The sequence below is a fragment of the Solanum dulcamara genome, chromosome 5 (genome assembly GCF_947179165.1).
Source record: "Solanum dulcamara chromosome 5, daSolDulc1.2, whole genome shotgun sequence".
Taxonomy (NCBI): Eukaryota; Viridiplantae; Streptophyta; class Magnoliopsida; order Solanales; family Solanaceae; genus Solanum; species Solanum dulcamara.
In genome coordinates this window covers 76,911,804-76,924,644 of record NC_077241.1, presented here as the reverse complement: position 1 = coordinate 76,924,644, position 12,841 = coordinate 76,911,804, and the positions used below count along the sequence as shown (strand labels likewise).

At 29.3% G+C, this 12,841-nt stretch overlaps 1 protein-coding gene across 1 annotated transcript; it reads right to left on the bottom strand.

Moving 5' to 3' along the window:
* Positions 1 to 9,029: 9,029 nt before the first annotated feature.
* On the bottom strand, positions 9,030 to 10,755 carry LOC129888568 (protein DETOXIFICATION 49-like). Its single transcript, XM_055963526.1, has one exon. It carries the CDS (start codon positions 10,530 to 10,532, stop codon positions 9,030 to 9,032), a length of 1,503 nt encoding a protein of 500 aa, XP_055819501.1. The 5' UTR covers positions 10,533 to 10,755.
* Positions 10,756 to 12,841: the final 2,086 nt, after the last annotated feature.

The following is a 12,841-nucleotide window of genomic DNA, read 5'->3' as shown; positions in this document are numbered from 1 at the left end:
TTACATAACAATCTATGCCTTATTAAAATTTAGAAACTTTATCAACAATATAAAAAGATATTAATCTAGTTGGTTCGGGTATTAAGGTCCTGAGTAAGCTCAAGTTATAGCATGTCAGGGTGTATGAAGCTTTCTTCTGAAGCGTCTTAGTTCATAGATATCAAAGTTTAGGGTTGAGGCAAAAAGCACATTCACTATGTGAATTCTTCAATTAGTTTTTATTATGTACTCTAAGTTATATGCGCATGTGATAAACAAATGAAAAATTATAAAAAGTTCATTTCTTAGTCATATAAATTTAATTTGTGCGTTTTATTTTCTATCGCGAATTTAGCCAATAAAAATTTAAATTAATCGAATCAATAAATTTAAATTGCAAAATGTTATGGGGGGCGGGGGTTTCTAACTGTTGCAATTATTGACTATTTCCTGTTTCTTTCATCCCTTTCCTTCTTTTTGCCTTGCAAATTCAATGTGATTTGGGACCATTTTGCCAACAAACAACTTTGCTTTTTTGGTGTATGTGGAAAACTTTTTTCAATTAGATTCCATTTAATGAAAATATGATTATAAGTTAGTTAGGAAGCATAAAGATCTAAAATGTTGGTTGTGAGGTTGCCAAAGGTAATTAATTAAAATTAACATTGGGCCGAAAGAATAAACCTTTTGGTAATATTTAATTATTATGGCAAAACTAATCACTCCAAAATGATAAAAAGTATAGGGTTGACTTTAGAGGTCATGGCAATGATCATTTTGGGTTGTTTAATCAGTTGGATTCCACCTTGTTGCTAATTATTTATATATTTTATATATCATCACATTTTGAGACAAATAATGGCAACAATAATAATAAATATTAGATGAGTCGATCAATTCCTCTGCATTGCTACTTTCCCTCCCCCCAACCCCCCCCCCCCCAAAAAAAAAAGAATGACTTTCTCAACGACAATTAATGTCATTTTTTTTTGTTTTTTGGTGATATATCATAAGCAATATTTATAATACCATTTATGCGAATTTCAACTCTTTCATCATTGAAAAGTATTTTCAAATGTAAATTTCATTTTCTTCCACCTCATCATAAAGTTAATTAAACATAGAGGGATCATTTTAGTTTGAAGGTATGACTTTAAAGGATACTCATAATCATAAATTAACTAATGAGTTTTTTTGTTTAAAGGAATCAAAATCCCAAAATTCCGAAAATTGGCATATAATAGTTGAGGTAATAATATAAAATAGAAATCAAGGACAAGGCATTGTGCTAATAATCAGAAATAATATACTACAATCATATAATTGTTGAAATGTTTTGCCCCAACAAATGAGGAACCATTAATGATGAACTAAAATGGTATTAATTCTTAGCTTTATTTTGTTTATATTATTCCTTTTAGCATTAAGAACTATAAAGGAACTTTTATAATTTATATTTTTTTTATCATTTAAAAGTTGAGGAAACTCATATTCTTTGGCATATCCAAAATATGATTCTTCTAAACTGCTTCAAAGTAAAGAAAGGAGAAGTGGTACAAGTCATTCCTCAGGAGTAGTTTGGTGTGTTTGTGGTGAGGTATAATGTATAATAATCCAAGGAATAAAATGTAGGACTATTTATTCTAAGTTTGATTGGAGGTATAGGCAATCCTGAAATTATTTATCCCACCATTTATACCTTAGTCACGGGATAAGTTATCCATATACATGATAAAATAACTTATTCTGGGATGATTAATCCCGGGATAACTTGTTCCCAACCAAACGACCGCTTATAGTTTATTTCCCTCTCTTGAGATATTTATAATTTTTCAATCTCATGAAAATAGTGACAAATTGGGTATTCAATTGCAAGTCAAAATTCTTGATATGAAATTGATGAAACAAGAATTTGATTATTATATATTAACTTGAAATCGTTGTAGTAATCCATGAGTTTCAAATTTTGGATCTGCCTCTCTACATAAAAACTATGCCAAATAGTTTATTTAATAGAGAAAAATGACCAGCAAAGATTATGGTGAAATGATAAACACTCATTTATCCTTAACAATCAGAGATCTCGAATTCGCGTTCGAGATATGAAATCATCTTTGTTAAAAGACGTTTTACCCCCAATATATATGAAACTTTTCCGCATAAATTTAGATTCAATTAAGTCCCGATACAAATATCAACACCAAACGAAAAACTAAATAAAGTAAATTGAAACCAACTCAAAATGAATGCCATAAAAGTTGAGTGGAGGCTATCACTAATGGAACTTCCCACAAAGCTATGGGTATTATATTCTTTTCAAAAACAAAAGAATAAAACAAGAAGAGAATATATGCTGCTTATAATTAGTAGCAGAAGAAGAGACATCTCACACTAGATGGGACCTAAAGCACATAGAATAAAGAGAACATTCTTTTGTCTATCTTATAATTAATACTCCCTATTTGTTGGGGAATATTTTTTTATAGTGACCAAGGTGAAAATACAATTTTTCAATGATTTTTTGGTACACAATTTTTTCACAAGAGGTGGATAAATAAAATACAGGAAATTTGCAAATAAAACACAATAGATGTTTGTAAGATCATATTTTATTTTATTTTATTGTAAAAGGGCATAAACAGTTTTGTATATAGTACAAAAAAACATTCTTATTTCATTAGCCAAGTATATACAATTTTACAAAGAATGATATTCATTTACCACAAACAAGATCCACTCTTAGCTACGACAAGAAGGCATAACTCATATACTCTTACACCAAACTAGGCATTACGTGTGGCTCATCTAATCAAACGAAGGTTGAAGGACAGTTCGATTCATCAAGGGGCATAATCAGAGAAGATTTTAGAATTTCTATCATTTTTTTAAGTTTCGAATCGATGTCAAGTTACGATTCATTAAAGGGTGTAATCAAAGAAAATTTTAAAATTTTTATCATTCTTTTCAAGTTACGAATTGATATCAGATCAAAGACAATTCTCTACGACTCTTGAACAACTATAGTTGAAGGTATCTTCCTACTTTAATATTTCAGCGATACCTTCTGCATAGTTGTCAAGTGCCATAGAAAATTGGCAAATGAAAAAACTAAGAATCTTTTAGCCTATGTTTATCACAGTGTGGTAGACTGATGAAATCGCATCGTATTTATAGGAGGCAATGGACTTCTAGGCAAAAATCTTAACCCTAGGAACTTTCCATAAAATACTATTCTTATAATTAATACTTTCCTTCCTTCAAAGAAACTTCCAATATGCATAACCAAAAATATTATCTATTATATATCTTATTTATTTGAAAGACAAGGTAAATAATTTACTACCTAATAGGTGGGCCACGTAATTGTCTCTAATAAACCAGTGTATTAATATTCTTGAAACAATATGCAAGATTCATGAATACTTCTAATTTCTATCACCATAAACAATCATATATATTTAATTAATGAAATTAGCCATCAAAATCTCCATACAATTTTCTCTAAGATATGTTGGTTTTCAAAATTTTAAACGTCTTTAAGCATGCTGCACGATATTTTTTTTTTAAAAAAAAATCTCTCTTAGTAATTGAAATATAATTTTTTAAAGGTAAGTGGGGTTATAGTTTTACTACAACAACTAATCATAAGATTTGTTTTTATTTAATCAAAAGAAAAAGGAAACAGTTGTGAAATACACACCTCCTACTTCGACATTTTCTGATTTATTAAACAAAAACTAAGATTTGCCAATATTTATTGCACGACCAGTTCTGATTTTCTACTAATAATAAATTAATAATTAATCTAAGTAAATGCTTTTATTTTCTTTTTCCTTTTTCACTGGGATTATATCTCCTTTAATTTAAAAGAACGTTCAACATTAATATAAGTTTCTTTTTCACCCTCCATGTTATTGAATTTTTCGACCTTCCTAGCTAGCTAAGTCATATTGCCCACAATGAAATTTATTTAATTAATATATTTAAAATTTTATTGTGAAGAATTGAACTGTTAATTTAGTGATAGAACTCTAATCTTACAACTTAAAACTTAAAAGGTGTTAAGTTTCATTCTCGCTAGATTCTCGCAAGACGAAGAAATACTGAGAAGATGTTATAACTAATAAGATATGACATGATGCATTTTTAACTTATCAAGGACATGCAGATCGCGTATTAGGATAAAATGTTAGTAGATACACTTCCCTGCATAATAGGCTTGGTGATTGTTTGGTGCATCCTATTTGTTTCTCCTTTCATATTCTTGTAGTGTTTTGTCGTTCGATTTCTATTACTATCTATTATTTCTTGTGCTTCGATTATTACATTATTTTATCAAGACTAATTACATGTCTTACTTTATTCTGAGGTGAGTAGAGACTAAATACAATTTAAATAGCGGTGTCTAAATAGAGTACCTCGTGAAATAATGCAAGTCCAACATTAAAATGTAGTAGATAGATTGATCTGAAACTACCTGCAAGGCCCAACAACATCTTAGTGTCTATTTAATGGGCTAGTTTGCGATTTGACTTCTGCATAAATGGGCTGATTTTGCAAGATCTATGGGTTAATTACTGAGGTAACCACATAATAGTGTTCACGAGGGCTTTGGATGAAATTAGGGCAAACAACACAAATTCCACTAGTTTAGGGTCTAATTATGTGTCTTTTCGTGAGTTTTTAAAATTATCTTTCATGCCAGATTTCTATCCCCAGATACATGTATCTAGGATAAATGGGGTCAAAATTAGGTGTAATTTGTTTAAGATATACTGTATCCAAGTGGATTCGCATGTATCTAACTCTCTCATCCCCTTTCTCTTTATATATATATATATATATATATATATATATATATATATATATTTGTTTTTCATAATGTATTCGATATCCCAAATATATGTATCTACTGTGATTCGCATGTATCTTGGATACGCAAACTCTCTCGTTCGCCTCCCTCATATTTCGCTCGCATCTTATCCTATGTATCTGTATATTAGAGTGTATCTAGTAACAAAAATACATTAATCTAGGTATATCTGACTTGAAATTTTTTATGAAATCATTAGCTAATGAGACAATATGTAAATATTTCAAACTATAGAAAAAATTAATAAATATGGTAGAAATGTTTGTGTAATTATAACCCTACTTTTGAAAATTCTATTTTTAATTATAACGCCTCTACTTTCTATTTCTATTCATATTGTTGCATGAATTTTTTTTTATGCGATACATATTTAATTTCTTTTTCATTATAGTTTCATCCAAGTAGAAACTTCTACGTTGACAATAAATTGACAAGCTTTTTAAAGTCATTTTTCTAATTGGTTTCATTTGATCTCCATCACTTCATGCCCTAAATGATTCCAAAGTCTAAGTCTCATCTTCAAGTTAAATATTTAAACGAACATACTATCAAAATTTGTTATGTAAACAGGAAGAATGAAATACTTTAAGTGGACAATTGTGATTATAAATTCATCAAACTTAAAACTTATAATATTATGATTCGAATTGTGACAACTTGCTCATTAAAATGTTACCTTCAAAATTTAACTATACAATAAACTATTTTCATGTAGATTTTCATTTCTATCTGCTATCAACTTGAATTCTATGAGGGGATTGAAGGTCTAGAAACCAAATATATAGGTCCTATATATGGTTGATATACAATTAACATTTTTTAAGACAACCAAGTTAATTTCTTAATAAATATGGAAAAAGTTCAACTTTTGTGTATACTATTAAGTTAAAATAACTTGGAACAAAATGTAATGGTTTATTATAATCTCAATTTGGTAACCTAATTGGTAAAACATACATCGAAAGTGAAGAAATTATGTACGTAGTTAGTGTATAACAAGTCATTAACAATAATGTGATGATTAGGATAAACATGCTACTAGGTCCAAAAAACAAACAAAATAGATTATCCATAATGTCTAGATCTAAAAAAATAAAAAATAAAATAAAATGTCTAGAGGTGGTGAATTATATATTATGGTTGAAGAAATTCATTAATGCAATTATTTGTACGGAAACAGTATATCAACTTTGCTTAAACAAAATTTGAATAATACAGCAGCATTATCCTCAAAATAATAATTAAGCAAATTAGCATATTTTTCAAGCAAAAATATTTTTTAAAAAAACATATATCTTACAACATGTTTGTCATTATTATTCATATTGAATGTCATGTATTTTGTAATTACCCTACTAAGGGATAACTTTATATTAACAATTGGTATAAACTAGTAACTGAAACAAATCAAGATTTTTTTTTTTGATAATTAAATCAATAAATACACATCACCGTGATGTCGTGGATGAGGTTGTTCCTCCCTTAATTAGAGTTAGGGTTCGAGCCTTGAATATGAAAAAATTCTTGGCAGGGAGCATTTACACTAGAATGAGGTCATAAGCGGCACAAATCTAAATTAGTCGAGCTTTAATGCGAGTGTTGGACACCCGATAAGAAATTTTAAAAAAATTAATGCTAGTCAATTTATTAGTAATTAAGTTTGCAAATGTAAATTAAGTTACAAAACGGAGAATAGTCATGGCTGATTAATACAACTTTATTCATTCTTTTGTACTTTCATGTTTTTATTTTTCAAACAACTTGCTTTTTGTCAAACAGTATTTTTTCCCCAAAAATTATGTGATCCCTTATCCAGTCTAATGTTGTGCACATTACTTAATTTGGGGATTAAAGGACAATAAAGTGCTAATTAAGTTTTATCTTGTTTCATTTTCCCCTACATTTTTGTTCAAGGAAAAAACAAGGAAAATAAATTAATTTAAGCTAATTAGTAAAAAAAAAGATTGATGTGTTTATAATACAATAGTATAAGTAGTATATTTCATCTAATAAATGAGAATCAAAACTATCCCTATCTTTTTTTTTTGTTTCTGACTCGATATTTGATATTCAATATCTGTATTGAGATTCAATTAAATTTAAATTTATGTAGAAAACAAGTAATTAAGTCTTCATATCCAATACGTTAGAAGAATAAAACAAAAATATAAAGGGGAGTGGGGACAAGTGGAATGTAATTTGGACGACAAATTGGACTAAAAGGTCAATAGTGGAGCAACAAGTTTTAAGTTTAGAAGAATATTCATAATTTTTTCCTCTAGGCTAATTTTCTATTACTCTAAATTTAGATAGGGACTCTGATGCATTAATAGGTTTTTTTTTCCAAAGTATGTTTAGAAACGGATTCAAAATTTTAATTTTATGAATATAGAATTAGGTTCTAACACTGAACTGATAGATGATTATGTTTGATTTTGAGTTCGTACATTAGTATTTTCAACAATTCAATTAGTTTTACACAAATAAATTCAATTAAAAATTATGAATTCAAATGAACCTACATCGATCTACACTGCTATTATAATATTAAATGAATTACGTATTTATCGATTTTGATACATACACATACCTTTTTTTTCCCTTCGAATAAAGACTCAAGAAATTCCAAACTATATTCAAAGATTCAATGCATACATTCTATAACGTTAGTTTGGTTACATATTGCCGGCGGTTGCAAAAATTGAAGAGTCTTCTCAAGACCCATCCTATAATGGTGGGCTGATATAGATACAAAAAATAAATTATTCGCACTCGATATTAAACAAGAAATTAACAATTTAACCTTAAGAATTATGGATACATTGTGAGCTTATGATGTCATGATCAGCTGGATTTAGTACTAGTACTTTGTCCCAACATAAACAGGATGATTGATCAATATGGGTTGTGGTGCAAAGATGATCTATTTCATCTTTAATTAGAAGTCTCACATTTGAGTCCTGGGTATGGAAAAAATTCTATTTGGGAGCGTCACTCCAAAATGGATCTTGCAGTGCATGATTCAAATTTAATCGGGGTTCTACGGGCTTGAACACCGGGTGAAAAATAAAAAAACATAAACAGGATGATTGATTTTTAAAAGTCAAACAATATGGGCTTTTATTTTTTATTTTTATTTTTTAAAAAAATGAAGAGGTTGTACACAACAAATATCAAAGTTTTAAAACAGCTCAAATGGATAGATATGGGATACATTTTTTAATTAAGAACGATATGGAATACAATCCAACAGACCTAATTTGAATATTTTTTTAAAAAATGAAAAAAAAAATGAATTGACTTTAAAATTTAAATATTTGTGTTTCATAGATGAGAAGAAAACAAAGCATGCTATATAAATTTTGCACAATCTATAGACAGATACAAAGGCACAAACAAATTAATTTGTGAGAGCTTTAAAAAGTATAAGATGCATCTAAAAGTCAAATATTTGTGTTTGAAGAGGCAGAGAAGAAAAACACAAAGCATGGTGATAAATTTTTCACTATAACAAATAAATTTTTTTACAACAATTATTTAACGATAATAATATAATTATCATTATATTATATTTAGCTGCAATAATATAATATGAGTATTTCTATTCAGTACTTTATATAAATTGAAGGAGAGTCTTAGAGTAACTAATAAAGTTGCTGCAATGTGACCAGAAGGTCACGGGTTCAAGCTTTGGAAACAGCCTCTGACAGAAATGCAAGGTAAGGTTGCGTACAATAGACTCTTGTGGTCGGGCCCTTCCCCGGACCATGCGCATAGCGGGAGCTTTAATACACCTGACTGTTTTTACTCTATATAAATATTACTAAAAAATTTAGCAACTTTGGATACAATGACATTAACTCAATTATTACAAAATGTTTTTGTGACAATAAATACTAATGGTAGAAGAAATTTTTTTTTCCACTAAATATTTTATTTTATTGTAGCGTATAGACATCTAGATTAATGCACAAATAATGCCGACTTTCATTAATTAATTATCATGTCACAAAATAGAAAAAGAAAAAGGACTTTCTACGTGCCTAATTACATTTCAAGAAAGAAAAAAAGAACTAATTTAATCTCTTCGAGTGTACGAAACGAAAAAAAAAATTGTAATTAAAAAAAAATAAATCAATAATTCACAAGAATTGAAAAGAAAAAAAATAAAATAAAATCAAACATCTGTATTCTCTAACTTGTGATAATCTGATGATTCCAGATAATCCTCTGGGTTTTCATCTTGATTATCATAATCACCATTGATAATCTCAGTAAGTTCTTTTGCTCTTCTTGCTTGATCTTCCCAATTAGTCTTAACCAATATAATTAACATCATAGTCACAGCACATGAACCTTGTGCAGCTAATAATCCAAGCCATAATCCTTTAAAATCAAATCCCATAAAAAATCCTAACCAAATTGCAATTGGCATTCCAACAAGATAAAAACATCCTAAATTAACATTAGCACCTAATTTCGGCCTAGCTGTTCCTCTTAACACACCACAACATGTTGTCTGTGGACAGTTCCCAAGTTCACAGAGTCCTATAATAGGTAAAATCATTGTGGTTAATTTCATGATTTCTTGGTCTTGAGTGAAAATTTTTGCCCAAACATTCCGTACCACAATAGCAAAAAATAAGGCTGAGAATCCCAGAACGAAACTTGTACATAGTCCAAGTATGGCTGCTAATTTAGCGCGATTAGGGCGATTAGCACCTAATTCATTTCCAACTCTTGTTGACACACCAAAGCTTAATGATGATGGGAAAATGTATATCAAAGATGTTGTTTGGATTAAAATCCCCATTGATGCAACTGTTGATTGAGGATTAATTAAAATCCCACATAATAAAATCATAATTTCATACCACCACCACTCTAAACATACACTAATACAACTTGGAATTGCTAAATTAAGAAGTGATTTCCATCCCTTGAAACACTCTAAAGAAATTCCACTCCAAGTTTTCTTGTAAATCTTAGAAAATATAACATAAACAATTAATGACCCAACAAGATTGAAATTTGTCCAAACCCCACTTAAGGCAACACCTTTAATACCAAGATTAAGAATTTTGATTAAGAAATAATTAATTGGAATATGAAGAATAGTTGCAAAAATAGCACAATAAGTTAAAGGCAATGTGATGGATTGTGAACGAAGATAAATCCTTAGGGGGTGTAAAAGTGATTGAGCAAAAAGATCAGGGAGTGAAAAAAGAATGTAATTTTGTGCCATTGATGCAATTTCATGATCCTGGCCACAAAATATCAAGAGTTTTTGCATATATAGCCATAAAATTGAAATGGGAATTGAGGTTAAAAGTAGCAAAAGAATTGTCCTTTGTAATGTAAGGCCTAAAATCTTGAATCTTTTACCACCAAAAGCTTGGCCACAAATTGGTTCCATTCCCATGGCTAAACCTGAAAGAATCGAATAACCGGTTATATTTGCAAATCCAATTGCAAGTGAACCACCAGCTAAAGAAAGTTCCCCTAAATGACCAAGAAAAATCATGGAAATAATTGAACGTGAATAAAGAATTAGGCCTGTAAATATCATTGGAAATGCAATATTGCCTATGCATTTTGCTTCTGAAATTGCAAGTGATAGATGGTTTTTCTGCCTTGGAATATTGCTCTTTTCCTTTTGGTCTATCAAAGGACTCAACATCCTTAACAACAACAACAACAAAAGAAAGATGTGTTGAGTATGACACGAGTAGAATATATAGAAATCCAAAAGAACACTAATAACAAAAGCAAAGATGTTTCGACTATGAAATGAGTAGATGGAATCTAAGAAAATGGTGAAATATGTAGAAATCGAAAGAACACTGATGACGAAAGCACGTCTTTTTTTCTTAAATTTGGTAACAAAAAAGTTAAAAAGGTTTTTTGAGGGTTTCAATATGTGTTGGTGTTGGTTGGCTTTTTATAAGTGGGAAAAATTAGAATTTTTTTCTTTGTTTTTATCTCTTTCAAATACGGTCGGCTTAGAGGAACAAAAATATTTTGGTTGACTAAGTTTTTGCATATATAGACACCAAAAAATTAAAAAGATTTTGAATGTTTCTACTATAAAGTGTCGTTTATATAACCGACCAATTTAGAATTATGTCACTATTTGGCCTGCTGCATCAAATTTACAGCCAAAAAAACGACAAAAATAGGAAAAATGATGATGGTAAATATCATGTTTGAGTTCAATTTATTCTTGAAAAAAACATAGTGTGTGTGGACTTTGAGAAAAAAAATTAAAAATTGGGGGACGGTCATTTAATAGTGATAATTAACGAAAAATAATTTTTGACTATGAAGGGAGGCAGGGGCAATTTATGCCTGCCGTTTCAGTTTGTGAATTAATACATCCCTTGAATATTGCAAATACCAGTTACTCTCTAGAGATAATAAATCAGTTTTTATGACTATATACATTACATATATAATATTATAACATGACTTAAAAGAGGGAAAAAGCTATAAAACACCTCTTTTAATCATGTATATCCAGAATTGGATAGTTACGGAGACACAATTTAAATTTTATGAATTTATTTATATTTTAAAGATTTATAAAATTGATTTAGATGCATTTTTATAATTATGGATTTAAATATATTATTTGTTGTATTTTTAACAAATTTTCGGTGATCGTATTTTTGCACATAATTTTTCATCAACTCATATCGCACACTTGGGTGAATAAAGGTCTCATCATTTTGGCGAATTATTTGAGCTAGTCTTGATATTTTTTCAGTGCGATGGAGCTACACAGAGGCAGATCTAGGTATATTGGAGGGGTTGTCACGCTACCCTGTGATCGCGGTTGAAAATATTTATATATATATATATATATATATATATATATAAGGAAAGTATAAATATTAAACGTGACACCCTCAGAAATAATGGGTCTTGTGGTGTCATTGGTTAAAGATCAAGTTTATCATCGTAGGGGTGCAAGTTTGAGCCATATCATCGTGGGGGTGCAAGTTTGAGCCATGTTGTAGAGTGTATTTTCTTAAAACTTTGTTTTATAATGCAAGACATTTGTAGCAAATTTATTGTAAAAAAAAATTGTGAATAAGTAGATTAGAACCCTAAACCTCTTGTAAGTAAAATCATAAGTGTCTTAACTAAACCAACAAAACAAGTCTAAATTTTGTATGTATATTTGCTAATTAATATTAAGTATTATCTTGCTCTATGCTGGAGTTTTTGTCATAGGTTACTGTTCAAAGTAGCGTGGCACCAAGAGATTCAAAATTCTGAATCCGCCTCTGATCAGCTACATCAATAAATTATTACGCTTTCTTCAAAGAATGCCTGGTTCCAAGATCACCTTTTGATTATCATCGCTCGATTACTTTTTTATTTTACAAAATAAGTGATTAATTAGGGACCTTAGCATACAGTCTAGATTGTTTCCTTCTCGACTTTGGATCTTTGCATCCACCTCTGCCCACTTTCTCAATGAATTTAAATTTTTGTCATATAAAATTATCTATCATAAATTCAAGAATTCTGATTTATAGCATAGAATTCGGTGATAGCTATAAAAAAAAATACTTGTTCTAAAAGAAACTAGCCAACTTAATTAGGTTTAGTACCAAATTAAGAGAAGGCAATTTGATCATAGAAAGACAAATCTAAATGATTCGGTTAACTTGGACGTCTTCCATTTAACATGTACTAATTAGAATTTCATTACTTAATCACCCATTTAAATGAAATTTTATTAGCTGCCAATCTTTGTCTACTCTTTTGTCTTCTATTAAATAATAAATAACTATACACTTGCCCACTTTTGCCTAATATATTTATATATATGTTTTTTGGTACATCCAATTTTGCCTAATATACTAGTAGTAGCAAAATTTTGAACAGAAAAATGTAAAGAAAAACAAAAGAGAGCTATTCTTTTTTGTCCTGTATTAGAATTTTATGGTACGTAGAAGAAACTAAAGACAGCAAAATAGA

Bases quoted from the DNA above. Each gene is read 5' to 3' on its own strand.
- LOC129888568 (XM_055963526.1), bottom strand. From the start codon at position 10,532: ATGTTGAGTCCTTTGATAGACCAAAAGGAAAAGAGCAATATTCCAAGG.